This window comes from Podarcis vaucheri (genome assembly GCF_965113315.1).
Source record: "Podarcis vaucheri genome assembly, chromosome: 1".
NCBI lineage: Eukaryota > Metazoa > Chordata > Lepidosauria > Squamata > Lacertidae > Podarcis > Podarcis vaucheri.
This window is the reverse complement of record NC_138759.1, coordinates 11460655-11478394: the sequence shown is the minus strand read 5'-3', so window position 1 is coordinate 11478394 and position 17740 is coordinate 11460655. Positions and strand designations below refer to the sequence as shown.

Here is a 17740-nt window from a genome sequence, read left to right as displayed (position 1 = left end):
TGCGGACCAATCAGACTGCTGCATTCTGGATCCTAATGTTTTAGGATTCAGCTCAGTACATAACACCCCAAATGGGTAGTACACCCTTTTTCGAAGAAGAAGAAGAAGAAGAAGAAGAAGAAGAAGAAGAAGAAGAAGAAGAAGAAATTGAGAGGCACTCTTCACCTTACAGCTCAGTTGGTTAGAGCGTGTTGCTAATAATGCCAAGGTTGCAGTTTCAATCCCCGTATGGGACAGCTGCATATTCCTGCACTGCAGGAGGCTGGACTAGATGAACCTCAGGGTCTCTTCCAACTCTATGATCCTCCCCAAAAAACACCTGCTGGGTTGTGCAAGAAGAACTACCTTCCCACATAGGGACATGAAAACAGAAGAAGTGGCCTTCTACCAGTTCAAACTATTGATCTAGCCCAGTACAATCTATTCTGGCTGGCCGCAGCTCTGTGGGGTCTTTCCCAGCACCTGCTGCCTGATCTTGCATAGCACAACCTCTACAGCCCCTCTGCTAACGACCCTTTTGTTCTGGGTATGCAACGCTCTTTGGAAGGCGGTGCTCTAATAGTGATTTATGCAGAGACAACATGCTGGACGAGAGGGACTTCTGCTGCAATCTCGGCGCCCAGAGAGCGCCCGTTCAGATAATTTCCAGCACAGAGCTGTAGAAGATGGATGAGCTTATGGCTTCGCTGTGAGTAAAGAATGACTGGGAGCAGGCAAAGGGACAGCAATAAATCACAACGGCGTGCAACAGCCTCCTTGGTGGCCGGGCGCTGGAGTCTTTTGTGATTTATTCCTCATAGCACACCAGTTGCCAGTCTCTCAGGGTACAGCACACTGCATGCAGAATAACTACCTTAGGAGGACACCAAAACAGTTGGTTCCTTTTGCCTTGGAGATCCCTATCAGCTATCATTGCTTGAACACAATGCTTAAAAATGGGGGGGGGTGTTTAAAGGGAACATGAAACTTCTTAAGCTTCAAAGCTCTAAACTAATTGTTGCATGAATTTCCTTCTTCCCAATAAGTAAAGGGACCCCTGACCATTAGGTCCAGTCATGACCGACTCTGGGTTGCGGCGCTCATCTCGCTTTACTGGCCAAGGGAGCCGGCGTACAGCTTCCGGGTCATGTGGCCAGCATGACTAAGCCGCTTCTAGCAAACCAGAGCAGCACACGGAAACGCCGTTTACCTTCCCGCTGGAATGGTACCTATTTATCTACTTGCACTTTGACGTGCTTTCGAGCTGCTACGTGGGCAGGAGCAGGGACCGAGCAATGGGAGCTCACCCTGTCGCAGGGATTCGAACCGCCGACCTTCTGATCGGCAAGTCCTAGGCTCTGTGGTTTAACCCACAGCACCACCCGCGTCCCAATAGCTAGGCTATATATAGCAAGCCTTTTGCCTACACAGGGGCTCCTCCCTTGTGAAAGCAACTCCAGAAATTGTTGGTTTGTCACCACTACAGAACTTAGGAGCATCAGAAGCTGCCTTATACTGATCACCAGTCCTCCTAGCTTAGTAGTGTCAACACTGCCTGCCAGTCGCACGCCAGGACTTCAAGCATGGGATGTTCCCACTCCAGACCTAACTGGAAATACTTGGGATTGAACCTGGGACTTTGTGTGTGTAAAGCAGTTACTCTGGCCCTGAGCTATGGCCTGTTTCTGCATTCTACGTCCACATAACACACTGCCAGCCTGGGTGGGTGTGCACTTGACATGGGTGGGGAATAGCTCAGTAGGTAGAGCACGAGACTCTTAAATCTCAGGGTTGGGGGTTTGAGCCCCATGTTGGGCAAAATATCCCTGCATTGCCAGGGGTTGGACTAGATGATCCTCGTGGTCCCTTCCAACTCAACAAAGCATCCTGTGACTGTCTTATCTGAGTTGCTTGGCAAACTAGCACATAGCATTAGTTACGTAAAGGGCTCTGGTTATGGTATTCTTTGTTGGGAAGTAGTGGAGACTTGTGAAGACTGTTGGAGAAATTTATGGAACTGGAAGACTTTGAGAAGAGCTCATCTGAGAGAAGGTGGACAACTTACAAGTCTTCTGGACTCAGGAGAACTCTGCAAGTTGCTGGACTCTGAAAGCATCTCAACTTAGTACTTGCCTTGTGGACTTTGGCACAGCAAGGACTTTGAAAGCAAAGAACCCTCTCTGGGTTCAGAGAGTGAATACTTCTTGTAGCAACTGCCAACAGTTTGTGAGCGTGTTGGTGTTTGCCAAGTAAAAGCTCTCTCTTCTACACAGTTGTTTCCTATGGTGAAATTAACCAATGGAGTGAACTTCTATGGCACATACAAAACACCAGGCACAGTATTGGGGCCCATGCTTTCTAACTTGTTCATAAACCATCAAGAATTGGGAGCAGCGAGGTGGCCTAGTTTGCTGATGATACTGCACAGTTCAGTCAGTAAAACAAAGAGAGATTGCAAACAGCTCCAAAAAGACATTCACAAACTGAGTGAATTGGTAGTAAAATGATAAGGAATATGCTTTCAGTTGCGAGCAGAACAGGGGTGGAGAAGCTGCCACACTAAAGAGGTTGCTCTCGTACGTCTCAGCCAGGATGGCTAATTGCTAGGGATGATGGCAGCCGTGATTCAACACCTGGAGGACCACAGGTTTTGGCACCCCGATGTAGAGCATAGCCTTACACCAGGTCAGACTATTTGTCCATAGAGCTCAGTATTTCCCACTCTGACTGGCAGTATCTCTACAGTGTCTCAGAGAAAGGTCTTCCCCCTCCCCTCCAACCCTGATCTTTTTAGCTGGAGAAGCCATGGTTTGAAATGGAGATCGTTTAAAAAGATCTTTTAACCTGGGCGGTTAAGTCCAGTCAAAGGCAACTATGGGATGCAGCGCTCATCTCGCTTCAGGCCGAGGGAGCTGGTGTTTGTCCACAGACAGCTTTCTGGGTCATGTGGCCAGCAGGACTAAATGCTGTTTACCTTCCCGCTGTAGCAGTACCTATTTATCTACTTGCACGGTTATGCTTTCGAACTGCTAGGTTGGCAGGACCTGGGACATAGCAACGGGAGCTTACCCCGTTGTGCAGATTCAAACCGCCGACCTTCTGATTGACAAGCCCAAGAGGCTCAGTGGTTTAGAGATCTTTTACCTGTAAAGCATACGCACCACCACTAAACTACAGAATAATCTAAAATGAACTCAGGTTTTTTTCCAGTAGGGGTTGAGGAGGTAAAGAGTATAAGGGTTATGTTAAACTGAAGGCTTTAATAAGAGTTTCAATGAGAAGTAGTATGCCCTTGATCTCAATGAACGAAGGGTGATGGCACAGAGGTAATGAAAACAGCTCAGATATACATCAAAAACCATTTGACTATATGTCAGGCCTTAGAATTTCCTACCATATGTGAACATTTCCCCTTCCCCTTTCCAGAGACACAGGACCCTGGTTTAAACCCACCCATGTTGGTGCATTGCAGATGCAAATATTGCAGCATTTATAATCCATTTCCAGTAACCAGGGCTCCTGCCCAAAACAGTTCTGGAACTCATAATAAAAACAAGTTCCTCTACATTAATCACAGCACATTCATCAAGTACCTGAGAGCTTTTCAAAGATGTAGCAGTTTATTTGTGTTAATTACAAGTCTGGCAACAATTGCATTTTCACATTAGGAAGTAATATATCTTTTGGGGGAGAGGAAAAAGGATGTTCCTCTGTGTGTGTGTGTGAGAGGCAAACCTTATTTGAAACAGCTTTTGCATCTTGTTTGATCACTTGAACAGAAACATGAATGTTGCACAAAAGAAATAAAGGTTTGGCAGTGAACACCAGGGACCTATTAAAAAGCCAAAGCAAGAGGAAACGTCCCATCCTTGAGGTCTTATGTGGGAGATCCAGTCTCCCCACAAATAGAAAGAGGTGCCCACCAAGGAGCACTGAAGGCAAAGCCTTTGGTGGACTTTGGATTCTGGAAAAAAGAAAAATCAGGACTGCACGCAAATTTCTCTTAAGCGATGCTGACGGAGATGGAAAGAGCACTGGCCAATTTGGGTCTCTCTTGGAGGTCAGGATCTGGACTTCAAACAGGAGTAAACCCATCATAAAAACCGCAGGAATTATTTCATTTGCACCAAAGAAACAACAAGCATATGAACCACCCAAGACACATGGGAGCCTGTGAAATAGCACTTTATAAATCGGCAGCCATCGAGTCCATGTTTTACTTTATTGTCACTAATGCAACTGTACGTAGCTGGGGTTGTTACTGGGTTGGGGAACTGAAGCTGATTGTATGTTCATATATTCAAAATTAATTTAAAAATACATTTTAAAAAACCCACAGGAACATAGGAAGTTGCCTAATACAGACCCAGTCCATCTGGCTCAGCCTTGTCTACGTTGATTGGCAGTGGCTCTTAAGGGTTTCAGAAAAGGGGTCCCCCCCCAGCCCTACCTGTGCATTGAACCTGGGACATTTTTCTGCATGCAAAACCAAGGACTTTGCCCTTTTATGAAATAAGAGAGAGGGACGGAGCAAGGAAAGTCTCCCATCCATCATCTCTAAGTTCTTTTGTCAGAGTTGCACAACTGAGAGTCAGAAAAGGACTCAAAGGAGAGGTATTCAGGTATTTTGTACATTCCCAGTGTAAGGGAACATCCTGTGCAAACAAGGTGTCTTACAGCAGCAGATGCCTCTGCAATCACCCGAAAAGCCATCAAGGTTGACCGTACAAGTCCACATCGTTCCCAGCCCTCCTTGTTGTCTGACAGTCATTAGGGTAGGCGTAAATAAACTCCAGATCTGGAATGAAACCAGGAACGGAACAACCCCTACAGCAAGCAGAGCTTTTGAAGCAATGCAAAATGAAAATACAGCAGGACTTTAAAAGGTGCAGCGTGCAGACATCAAGCACCCACAGGGAAAAGTATACTTAGAACCAAATCCCAGTGAGGGCAACATAGGGATCCCAAGAGATCTGGGCAATTTGCTACAATGGCTGGCTGGCATCCAAGCGACAAGATGACCTATTTGGTTGCAGCCTGCGCTGGACATGTGCCGAGTCCCAATCCCTGAAGGGAAAACTAAGATGCTTGTTAAATGAATTCCCAAGCAGTGCAAAAACGGAAGAAGTTAAACAGAGTTTGGCTTTGAAGTTTTCCTTTCTCCAGTTGCTATGAGGAAGACAGGCTCTGTTCATGGGTGCACAAAAGCAAACATAGACTCAAGACAGGTGTGTGCGCAAGCAAGTAAACCAAGCAGCTACTCAAGGAAGCATTGCTCAAGTGATGGGCAGTTCTGCTCCACTGCGTGGGGAGCTGTCGCTAGAGGGAACACAATCATCCGCCCACTTCCCTGTATCATTTAAACTAGCTACACATCTCAGAATAGACCACTTGTCGCCCGCTGAGCCAAACACAATGCCACCAACCTGCTCGTCAATTGTCCTCTATTTTATTTTTTTGCTGCCTCCCAAGGACTACTAAATAAAAAGGGAGGTTGATCAAGCTAACTGATGGGCCCCCATCCACACATTCAGACTGGCTGATCATATATTTGCAGGCCTGCGTTAGGGGAGTTGACTGCTGCCGAACAGGAGATGAAGGCCATTTAAACTGATGTGAGCATGCAAAGCAGAGACATCACCTTGCTGACAAAGGTCCGTATAGTTAAAGCTATGGTTTTCCCAGTAGTGATGTACGGAAGTGAGAGCTGGACCATAAAGAAGGTTGATTGCTGAAGAATTGATGCTTTGGAATTATTCGTGGAGGAGACTCGTGAGAGTCCCATGGACTGCAAGAAGATCCAACCTATCCATTCTGAAGGAAATCAGCCCTGAGCGCTCACTGGAAGGACAGATCCTGCAGCTGAGGCTCCAATACTTTGGCCACCTCATGAGAAGAGAAGACTCCCTGGAAAAGACCCTGATGTTGGGAAAGATGGAGGGCACAAGGAGAAGGGGACGACAGAGGATGAGATGGTTGGACAGTGTTCTCGAAGCTACCAGCATGACTTTGACCAGACTGCGGGAGGCAGTGGAAGACAGGAGTGCCTGGCATGCTCTGGTCCATGGGGTCACAAAGAGTCGGACACAACTAAACGACTAAACAACAACAGACCATGCAAAGTACCCTTTGCACCGTCAGAATGCTGGTTTGTTTGGCCACAGTGGCCAACCAGATGCCTTAGTGGGAAGTCCTCCAGAAGGACACGTGGATGACGGCGCTCCCCAATTGTTGTTTTCCAGCAGCTGTCTCTGATCCTGGAGGTTGTATACAACCATCGTGACTAGCAGGCACTGTCTACTAACAACTTAGGGAATGCAGCGCCCTCCAGATTTTTGCTGGCCTCCAATGCTCATGAATCCCAACCAGCAATGACCTATGGCCAGGGTTTATGGGAGTAGTAGTTCATCCTTCATTTGGAAGGCACCGCTCTGGATGACCCCGGCCTACGATGAGAAGCAAGAACTCAAGTTTCTCAGGCGTGCCTCCAGAGATCTTTTTAACTGAAGGGATTGAACCTGGGATACCGTCTGCATGCTTCTGCCATTGAACAGTGCATTGCCTTGCCAATTTCAGAACGGGCTGTGCAGCTTGGGGATATGTGCAGAGTTGCCTGCGCCCATTCCATGGGAATGTACTAGCATTCATAATCACACCAAAGATTTAAGACGTTAAAAACACACTTTTGTACATTAGGCACTAATAGAGGATGCTAGGGCTGCAGTGTTTGAACTGATTAATCAGTTAGGATTACATGATCACATTTTTTAAAAACCAACCCAAAAAAGGATCCTCCAATTAGCTGGGAAGATTTTTTAACAAAGTATTGTGAATATAAAAAGTGCAGAAGGCAAACACCATTCTAAAAGAAGCCTTCTCTAGCATCAGCTTCCAAAAGAACACTTCTTTGATATTGCCAAAGACGACACAATCTACCAACAAAGAAAATACTATCTTTTGCTCAGAAAAATTCTGTTTACCCATATGCATACTGCATAGATCGAAACTCATGTGATTAATCAATTAAAACATCTTTAATAAGTTTGCTACCCTAGTTAAAACCACATATTGCTTTTCACTGACTGTTTAAAACCACATTTTGAACCCATTTTAAAAGGTTTCTGGGTGATATCCAACATTAGCCAGAGTAGGCCCTCTGAAATCAATGGGGTTAAGTCCATAGATCTACTCCTGAATATGACTAATTCTGGTGATCACCCTTTGTGTTTAACATGATGCAGACTTTCACCTGTAGTGACTAAAAAGTAGACAACCTAATTAAAAATACAGTATTACAGATTATTTTTTTTAAAAAAAAATGCCACAGGCTAATTTGTTTCCAAAGGCTTCCTAGTGTCCCCTTGAGGTACCTTCTTCAGGTTTCGCCAAACTGGCATTGCTTGGATACCTACAAAAAGAAAAGAAATCATGTTACTAGTCCTTAGCACCGCAAGCCATGATGAAAAATGCAGAAAATAGATGGCCAACTGCAGCTCTCTAGAGCTATGTAGGTCAAACAACTATGTAGTTCTTTCACATGCATGTTCCTGGGATTGCAGAATAGGGACTGCATGATGGAAAAAAGGCTTCCACGTTATTTCAGGGAAGAGTGAATGGTGGGACCAGGCGTGAGTGCAGAGCTAGGAAAAAGCCAGCAGTTGCAAGGGGGGAGTCCTGCAGGATAGCAAGCAATGAAGTACTCACTTTGGATTGTCAGTTCATTTTAGAACAGGCCGGTCACTTCTCCAGTCGCTGGGTCCAGGTCAATGTCATAGAAACAAGGCCTAGTTGGAAGTCCCGGCATTGTGCTCATCTGGAAGGAATTAAAAGGAAAAAAATCAACTGAAACGAACTGAACAAATATCAAAAATGGAGCTGGAAACAGGAGCAAAGAACATTAAGAGCTTCCTGGCTGGATCTGGGTCATGTCAGTGGACCAGCAGTTGCTTGAAGCCAAAGTCCTATTACCAGCAGGAAGCAGACCACCAAGACAAAGGCATTTCAACCCTCTTCCTGCTGGCTAGACAACTGAAAAACCTGGCACCTCTCTTCCCAGGCAGGACTGCCACTGGTACAGCTGACATTTGCCCTGTGGCTTCACAAGGAGAAAGGGACAGGGGAGCAAAGCTGGGATCTTCTTTCCAGCAAAGCTGTTATGTACTGAAATTCTCACCCTGGGCCAGAAGGAGGATACTGTAGAAAGGTTTCACTCAGGTCCACATATGCAAATAAGGGATTGAAAGTGACGTTCAGTGATTGGATAGTTACAGAAAATGGTTACTGTTGTGTTCTAGTGGAGCTCTATATAAGCAGGTTGGCTGAACCCTTCAGTTCAGTTCTGTTCTGGCCTATGAATAAACAAGAGCTGTTTGAAGAATCGCTGTGTCGTCTGTTAACCCACAACTTAACTCAAGCCTCTACCAGAAAGGAGGTATGGGAGGAATTAAGAAAGTTAATTCCATCTGCCTGCTAGTTCTTTGGCATTCCAGACAAAAAGCCCCCCATCCAAAACGCCAGCTGCTCTCTTGGTTGCTGCAAACAGGCCCCTGCTGTTCTGGGTGGGGCTCTTTGGGAAAGTACGAGAGGAAAGCTCATTGCTTCGAGTTTGGCTTCAAAGTTCATGAGAAGGCAACAGTACGCTTTGAATGAACCACCAGTAAACGTGTGGATTCGTTTCAGCGACAATCTTGAGTCTAAATAAAAAAATTCCTTCCAGTAGCACCTTAAAGACCAACTAAGTTAGTTCTTGGTATGAGCTTTCGTGTGCATGCACACTTCTTCTGACTATGGCAGACCAACATGGCTACCTATCTGTAACTGGAATCTTGAGTCTGTGGGTCTTTGTGGGTTGCTAATGTTCAAATCCGAACCCTGATTAATAACTATTGTTATTATTGTGTATCTGAAGTGTGCATGCGCACGAAAGCTTATACCCAGAAGAAATTTAGTCGGTCTCTAAGGTGGCACTGGACAATTTATTTTTATTTTTTTATGTTGACTGTGTCAGACCAACACGGCTACCTACCTGAATCTATTATTATTATTATTATTATTATTATTATTATTATTATTATTATTAGTAGTAGTAGTAGGCTACCCATCTGACTGGGCTGCCACAGCCACTATGGGCGGGTCCTGACGTTAAAGGCTTCCCTGAACAGGGCTGCCTTCAGATGTCTTCTAAAAGTCCGTTAGTTGTTTATTTCCTTGACATCTGATGGGAGGGTGTTCCACAGGGAGGGTGCCACTGCTGAGAAGGCCCTCTGCCTGGTGCCCTGTAATCTCGCAGATCATCTAATTATCATCTCTGGAAAGCCCCCAAACAGGTCATGAAGACTAGCAACCACGATTAGAACTTTGCACACTTAGAAACAGCTCATGCCGTGGGGCGGAACCACAAAGTTCGTTTCCTAGCTGGCGAGTCGCTGTTGCTTATCAGAAGGGAGAGGCAGTCAGCATGGAATGGGCATACAGGTGTAGCTGATCGCCTGAACTGCATCAACCTCCCTCTCTCTTAGCTCTCCCACCTCTCCCTACCAGTGAAAGCAGCAGCAACACACCTGCCGGGTTAAGCTAGCCTGGCATTTCCCTCCCACCAGACAACCTGCTTATGTTACATACCTACATCTTGTAGAAGCGAATTCCATAGTTAAACTATACACTGACCCAGGGATGGCTGTGGGCAGGATTCCTGCATTGCAGGGGGTTGGACTAGATGATGATGATGATTCATTATTCATACCCCGCCCATCTGGCTGGGCTTCCCCAGCCACTCTGGGCAGCTTCCAACACAATATTAAAATACAGTAATGCACCAAACATTAAAAGCTTCCCTAAACAGGGCTGCCTTCAGATGTCGTCTAAAAGTCTGGTGGTTCTTCTTCTCTTTGACATCTGGTGGGAGGGCGTTCCACAGGGCAGGTGCCACTACCGAGAAGGCCCTCTGCCTGATTCCTGGTAACCTCACTTCTCACAGTGAGGAAACTGCCAGAAGGCCCTCGGCACTGGATCTCAGTGTCCGGGCTGAATGATGGGGGTGGAGACGCTCCTTCAGGTATACTGGGCCGAGGCTATTTAGGGCTTTAAAGGTCAGCACCAACACTTTGAATTGTGCTCGGAAACGTACTGGGAGCCAATGCAGATCTCTCAGGACTGGTGTTATGTGGTCCTGGTGGCCGCTCCCAGTCCCCAGTCTAGCTGCCGCATTCTGGATTAGTTGTAGTTTCTGGGTCACCTTCAAAGGTAGCCCCATGTAGAGCACGTTGCAGTGGTCCAAGCGGGAGATAACTAGAGCATGCACCACTCTGGCGAGACAGTCTGTGGGCAGGTAGGGTCTCAGCCTGCAGTACCAGATGGAGCTGGTCGACAGCTGCCCTGGACACAGAATTGACCTGTGCCTCCATGGACAGCTGTGAGTCCAAAATGACTTCCAGGCTGCGCACTTGGTCCTTCAGGGGCACAGTTACCCCATTCAGGACCAGGGAGTCCTCCACACCCGCCCGCCTCCTGTCCCCCCAAAACAGTACTTCTGTTTTGTCAGGATTCAACCTCAATCTGTTAGCCACCATCCATCCTCCAACTGCCTCCAGACACTCACACAGGACCGCCGGGGCTCCTTCCAGCTCTACAATTTTACTGTGCGAGGAAGATGCTGTTTTCTGCTTTGATCGCCCACCATGCAGTTTCATGGAATGACCTTGTAGGTTCGAGACGGGAGAATGAAAAGCATCTCCACTCACTTTTCCCACACCAGGCATTAGGTGATGAACCTTAATCACGTTTCCGATTCGTTTTTCTTTCTTCCTTTCTTTCAGAAAGAGAGAAAAAGATTTCCACCACTCTTTCTCCCATTTTGCAGAGAGCTCAATTAGGTGGATGGAGAATTTCCTGCTCAGCACTGCGAAAGAAAGCTCCATGTTTAGCTGAGACATGAGCCCCCGCTTCCAATATCTTAATCCTGGCTGGTGGGCCATGCAGGCAGCAGAGTCTTAAAGAGCTACACAAATTGGCTGACGTATTTCCACCCCCACCCCCACCCCGCTAAGATTACTTCTGAAGCAATGGTAAATTTTTATGCAGTTCTTTAGAAGGCTCGCTTCACACACAAGGGATCATAACCCTTAATCAGTGGTATTCTTTCTGCAGGTGAGCCGGGCCTGTGAGAGACATTTTTAAAAGATTAACCCGTGTGCCTAAAAAACAAGAAAAGACGGGAAGATTTCTAGCAAGCAGCATTTCTGATTAAAAACCAGACCAAACCCCAACAACCCACAAAGCAAACCTATTACACTCTGAAAATGGCTCCCATCTGGCTCCCCAGAACATTATGGGAATGAATTCTAAATAGTGTATGTTTTTTTCTTTTTCTTTTTGCTAGTCTTGTTAACCTCCTTTGATTGCAAAGAGGAGGGTTGGGGGAATGTATGGATTCAACCAGGAGATCAGATGGGGCCTTAGAAACTAATATATTTATTACGGCACGAGCTTTCGAGCTACTTGCTCTTCCCACCCGGAATAAGTGAGCCTTGTCTACAACTCCATTTACAAGGTCTTAACATTTGCCTTTCCGGCTGGGATTTCGGCGTCAGTGCTGAATGGGTACATCTGCAGGCAGCAGACATGGCAGGTTAATAGAGGTTAGGGACGTTCACGCAGCTGCAGACATAAGCAGCGACCAGCATACAAAGGGCTGTAAATCTGCTCAAAGGAGTTGGCCGTAGCAGGGCTTGCGGACCAGCCAAGCCATTTAATGCCTGGCTTAACCATTTGCTCAAGAAAATAAGCAGGTACGGCAACAAGGAAGAAGCAAATTCTCTGTGCAAGAGGCTTCCTATCCCCCCCCCCTTTTTTGGATTTATAACTCTCTAGCGCCGTTCGAACAGAACATGCCGGGAAGGGTTGCTTAATCTTGAGCAAGAGAAGCAGGATTTTTTTTCCTGCTTCACCTTCAAGATGCCCTTGCCTTATACAGCAAGCAGCTTGCAGAACTCGGTTCACTGTGGGTGGGACGACCTTTGCCTGCAATTCAAAACACACTTTCCCAGAAGAAAGCTCCACTGAATACACTGGGACTTAATTCTGAAAACAACATGCCTAGGATTGCATTACAAGATTTGGGCAGCCCGGAAAAATGACTTTTTTTGCACAAAATTTCTACCATGTGCGCTCTCTCTCTCTCTCTCCATAGTATGTGTCCAGATCTTTCTCCCTTCTCTTAAAAGAACTTTACATAACAGAACTTTAAAAAAAAAAGCAGGGAGAGATGATGTTTATTCACATTGGTACAAGCCCATCAGAAACACCCACGGGCTGACAATCAGACAGAAAAGATGGAGATTTAAGCCGTCCTTTACATTTTGCACCTGCTACTTTCAGACCTGTCCATTCAAAGCCAGTGTCCACCTTTTCCCACAGCCTTGCTCTTCTTATAGCACAAATATTTTAATGGGCACAGGGAGGGGAAAGAAGAAGAGTTTGGATTTGATATCCCGCCTTTCACTCCCCTTCAGGAGTCTCAAAGCGGCTAACAATCTCCTTTCCCTTCCTCCCCCACAACAAACACTCTGTGAGGTGAGTGGGGCTGAGAGACTTCACAGAAGTGTGACTAGCCCAAGGTCACCCAGCAGCTGCATGTGGAGGAGCAGGGAAGCGAACCCGGTTCCCCAGATTACGAGACTACCGCTCTTAACCACTACACCACACTGGCTCTCAAAGGTGTTCATAAATTGAGTCACTTTTGCATTTCTGTTGCTCAAGAGGCCTGCGTTGCCCCTTCCATAGCAACAACAAAAATATATAATAGTGAGTGATGTCTCAGACCAGGACAGTATGAGGAATACTGTTTACAAGGGAGAGAATGTGAACATATGGCGTCATTAGAATATGCAGTTGTGATGGGTAAATAAAGAGAACAATGGAAGTGGCGGGGAGGGAAGTTAAAGATTATGAATATATAGTTCTATTCAATGAAATGTTAAAAAATTGTAATGGAAAAATATAAATAAAAAAATTACAAAAAAGGGAATATTGTTTACAGTACTAGCTGCTGCGCCTCTAAAAAGAGTATTGTAGGGTTGGAAAAGTGAAACCAAATGACCAGGGGACTGCAGCAATCCATTACGAGGAAAAACTACAAGATTTAGGACTTTATAGTTTAGAATAAAGAAAGTCAGGACACACAATAGAGGCACATAATGTAATGTACGGTGTAGAAAAAGTGGATGAAATATGTATTCCCCCACTCTTTCGTAATTCTAGAGGCCAGGGTCATTCAACGAAGCCATATGGTGACGGCAAATTCAGGACAGAAAAGAGAAAAAGACTTCCTCACATTGTTGAACTACAGAGCTCACTAGAATCATAGAATTGTAGAGTTGGAAGGGACCACGAGTGTCATCTAGTCCAACCCCCACAATGCAGGAATCTCGCTGCCCATCATGAGGCTCGAACCCACAACCCTAAGATTAACAGTCTCCTTATCTTCTCTAGATTGGGGACAGACAGAATCGATTGCACCGCCCATTTGCAGACCACAGCAATACGTTCCATCAGCTCAAGTTTTTACCATCCCATTCTGCTGTGGGAGATGGAGAGAACATGATGCAACTCTGAAAATACTTCTTTAAAAAAAAACACCCTCCTATCCCCCACACACCCAAATAAATTCAACCAGAGCAAAATAATCTATACCAATAGCCTTCCAGCCACAATCTTCCCAGTCCACTTGTTCCTTACTACAACAAGATGTGGTGCTCAAAAAGGCTTTAGAAGGGAATTGAGATAAATTCATGGAGGAGAAGACTATATCTGTAGCTACTAGTCAGGATGATGACTGCTCCCTGCGGGGTTAGAGGCACTGGTGATTCTGAATTTCAGCTGCTGCAACAGGAGAGGCCTAGGGCGGTTCTGTTCTCCTTGTGGAGCATCTCAAGGACTTTGGGCTGGCTGCAGGATGCTGCGTTCGATAGGCCTCTGGTGCTTATTCTGTTCCTGAGCTTTGCAGGGCGAGTGGGCGGTTGTAACAGGGTAGAAGGAACAAACACTGCCTTCGCTGTGCACCTCTGATCTGAAGTACAGGGGAGCATAATACATCCATTCTCTCGTTTCCACTCCCACAGCTGGCAGGGAATGTTTCCACAAAAGTGAGAAAGAGACGAGTGTTTGGCACTCTCTAGGGAGGTTGCAAACAGTCAGGGAGGGAGGGGACTGCAGGCTTGTGCCATACAGACCATAATACAAGGCTTCCTCTACCAGCCTGGCTACAAAACCAGCTCCGACCCGCAGGGCTCCTTATAATCTTAGTGTTTTGAAGTGATGTTAACGGGAGCAACGACACTGCGCTGAGCGAGTGGGTTTTAATAATGTTAAGCATAAAGATTATGCTAATGGCCTCGTTGGCTGACGTGTGCTTATTCTGGGATGCAGTTTGAAAGAGAACGTCGGTGGAGTCAAAGACCAAATTCAACCCCCTGCGCGCACCCCCTCCCCTCCGCCCGACATCAACCGGTGCTCCCAAGACTGCCAGAATAAGTCTTTGGTTTTTGAGTGGCTTGTGTCAGGCGTAGGTTGTCAGCAAAAACAATAAAGCACTCAAGGCTGGGGAAGTTAAATAGTTACTGAGGGAAACAAACTGCAGCTTGGGCCTAGTGGTTTCAGCAACGCTTTCCAGGAGGTCTTGCCCCGATGAGGCAGTTGCAAGGGCTGGATGTCCCCATCTTCCCACCCCTAAGGCTCCTCGTCTCCCCACACAGTCTCAAACTGCGGCTGCACGCAATTCATCTCTGCCCCACTCTTTTCATTGCTCTGTGCGTTCTTGGAGACTAAGGAAGGAGTGGAGCTGGTCGCAGCAGGAAGTGGGGACTCCCTGGATTCTTCAGCAGCCTGTCTTCACTCTGCCTTTTGGTCCCCCTCCCCTCCAGCCTCTGCTTCAGCCTCAGAGTCTGCACTGCTCTCTGCCCCAGACTCTTCCTGCTCACTAAGCCCTGTTACCTCTTCAGCTTCCAACACCTCCTCCTCCTCCTCCCAGTCTGCTCCCTCTTCTCCCTCTGACCACTCATTGTTGTCCCACCACCAATTCCCAGGCTCTGAGCCTTCTTCCCTTGGGGGTTCCCCGGCTGGTTCCTCCCACCATTCCTCTGCAACCAGCCAGTCCATGACATCTTGCCAGGGGTAATCCCGCCTACAGCAGGGCTGGGCGATGTATTGTCCAAAAGTGGTTTGAAGTCCATATTGTGATATCAGTTTCATAATTTTTGACCTGGCGATATATTGTGAATCATGGTGTGTGTGTGGGTGTGTGGGTGTGTACTTTGCAAAAATCACAATGTGGGAAAAACCGCGAAGCCAGCCAAGGCTTCTCTCTGCCTGCTCAGCTCTCCATTGCCTCCAGCGAATCACAAGTGCAGGCGCTGGCAAAAATCGTGATGCAGGAAAAACCATGAAGCCAGCTAATGCCTCTACATAGCTCCATCCTTATTTCAGACATTGTGATGTATCAGTATAAAGTGTTAACTCGGGTTACAGATGCTTCAGGTTACAGACTCCGCTAACCTCGAGTTAAGAATTTTGCTTCAGGATGGGAACAGAAATCGCGCAGCGGTGGTGCGAGCCCCCATTAGCTAAAGTGGTACCTCAGGTTAGGACCGGCCCCGATCCAGTATATCTGAAGGAGCGTCTCCACCCCCATCTTTCTGCCCGGACACTGAGGTCCAGCACCAAAGGCCTTCTGGCGGTTCCCTCACTGTGAGAAGCCAAGTTACAGGGAACCAGGCAGAGGGTCTTCTCGGTAGTGGCACCCACCCTGTGGAACGCCCTCCCACCAGATGTCAAAGAGAACAACAACTACCAGACTTTTAGAAGACATCTGAAGGCAGCCCTGTTTAGGGAAGCTTTTAATGTTTGATGCATTACTGTATTTTAATATTGTGTTGGAAGCCGCCCAGAGTAGCTGGGGAGGCCCGGCCAGATGGGCGGGGTATAAAAAATAAATTATTATTATTGTTGTTGTTATTCGTTTCAGGTTAAGAACAGACCTCTAGAACGAATTAAGTTCTTAACCCATATTGCTATGTTTAGCTGGTGATATATTACAATGCTGAAAAACAGGTATCGCCAAGCGCTCGTGTTCAGCGTTCCTGCCCCTCCCAGAGGAACTGCAGGGATGATGTGTCCCTTAGGCTAAGAAAGTTCAGTCACCTGTAGTGTCCCTGCCTACTCTGACAATGGTGCTCCAAAGGCACAGGGATTTGTGCAAGCCCTGCTACTGAACCCAGGACCTCAAGGCTGGCTCTTTCTGCCAATGAGTTATGGCTCTTCCACCTGAACATAAGCAGCGTTACCTTAAGCTGCCAGCTCCTGAGAGTCTTTTCTTTTTTTTAATATCATATGGTTTTGTGAGAGCCTGGAAAAACAACAGCAAGAACCTAGTGCTACAGGCAGACTTGCGTAAGATGCTTGGGGGATTTCAATTAAAAGCCAAGCCGTCCAAATTTGGAGATGCCAAAACAAGACAAAATGTTTTAGTCTTCCGAACATTTCTGCAACATGTGCTTTGCTATTTATACCAGAGAACATTTTTTTTTCTTGGGCTAACAAGCATATCTTAGAAGAGAGCTCCTTCCCTCAACTCTCTCCTGGTCACAAATCAGCAATATTCACCCAAAATCAGCAATATTCACCATAAAATAATTGAAGGTCAATCTGGATAAGGAAAGTGTGTAACTGGGCTGCAGGTTTAATGCAGCGTGCTGGAGATTTATTGATTTAAAAAAACAAAAAACAAAAGTGACTTAATGTACAAAGCATTGAAAGTAAAATTGCTTTGTAAGCTTGCACAACACAAAACAGGTGTTTGTTTGTTTGTTTGTACCCCAGCGTCCAACACATATAAAAACAATAAAATATGAAACATACAGAGCGGCCTTCAGATGTCTTCTAAAAGTCAGATAGCTACTTATCTCATTGACATCTGATGGGACAGCCTTCCACAGGGCGGGCGCCACTACCGAGAAGGCCCTTTTGCCTGGTTCCCTGTAACCTCACCTTGCTGTGAGGGAACTGCCAGAAGGCCTTTGGAGCTAGACCTCAGTGTCTGGGGAGAATGATGGGGGTGGAGACACTCATTGGGGTATACAGGCCTGAGGCTGTTTAGGGCTTTTTAAATGAGAAGGGGCGCTTTATGGCCTAACATCAAGAGAATGAGATGCATACAAACTGCAGAGATTCACAGTCCCTCCAGCCCTCTTTTTCATCTGGGAACAGCATTTCGCCAGTCCAGCTTTCCTCAACTTTGGGTCCCCGGATGCTGCTGGACCACAACCTCCATCATCTCTGGCCATGCTGGCTGGGGATGATGGGATTTGTAGTCCAACGGCATTTGCGAACCCAGGGTTCATAGAATCATAGAATAGAATCATAGAATCATAGAGTTGGAAGAGACCACAAGGGCCATCGAGTCCAACCCCCTGCCAAGCAGGAAACACCATCAGACCACTCCTGACATATGGTTGTCAAGCCTCTGCTTAAAGACCTCCAAAGTAGGAGACTCCACCACACTCCTTGGCAGCAAATTCCACTGTCGAACAGCTCTTACTGTCAGGAAGTTCTTCCTAATGTTTAGGTGGAATCTTCTTTCTTGTAGTTTGGATCCATTGCTCCGTGTCCGCTTCTCCGGAGCAGCAGAAAACAACCTTTCTCCCTCCTCTATGTGACATCCTTTTATATATTTGAACATGGCTATCATATCACCCCTTAACCTCCTCTT

At 46.5% G+C, this 17740-nt stretch overlaps 1 protein-coding gene across 1 annotated transcript in view; it reads right to left on the bottom strand.

The window, feature by feature from the left end:
* Nucleotides 1-3580: 3580 nt before the first annotated feature.
* MTHFD1 (methylenetetrahydrofolate dehydrogenase, cyclohydrolase and formyltetrahydrofolate synthetase 1) overlaps nt 3581-17740 on the bottom strand; it is a 72501-nt gene continuing 58341 nt past the window's right edge. The window contains exons 27-29 of the mRNA XM_082216968.1: nt 7684-7792; nt 5857-7387; nt 3581-4777 (exon numbers count right to left, since the gene is read on the bottom strand). Coding sequence (XP_082073094.1) covers nt 7703-7792 — 90 coding nt within the window. The 3' untranslated portion in view covers nt 3581-4777; nt 5857-7387; nt 7684-7702. The remainder of the gene's footprint in view (nt 4778-5856; nt 7388-7683; nt 7793-17740) is intronic.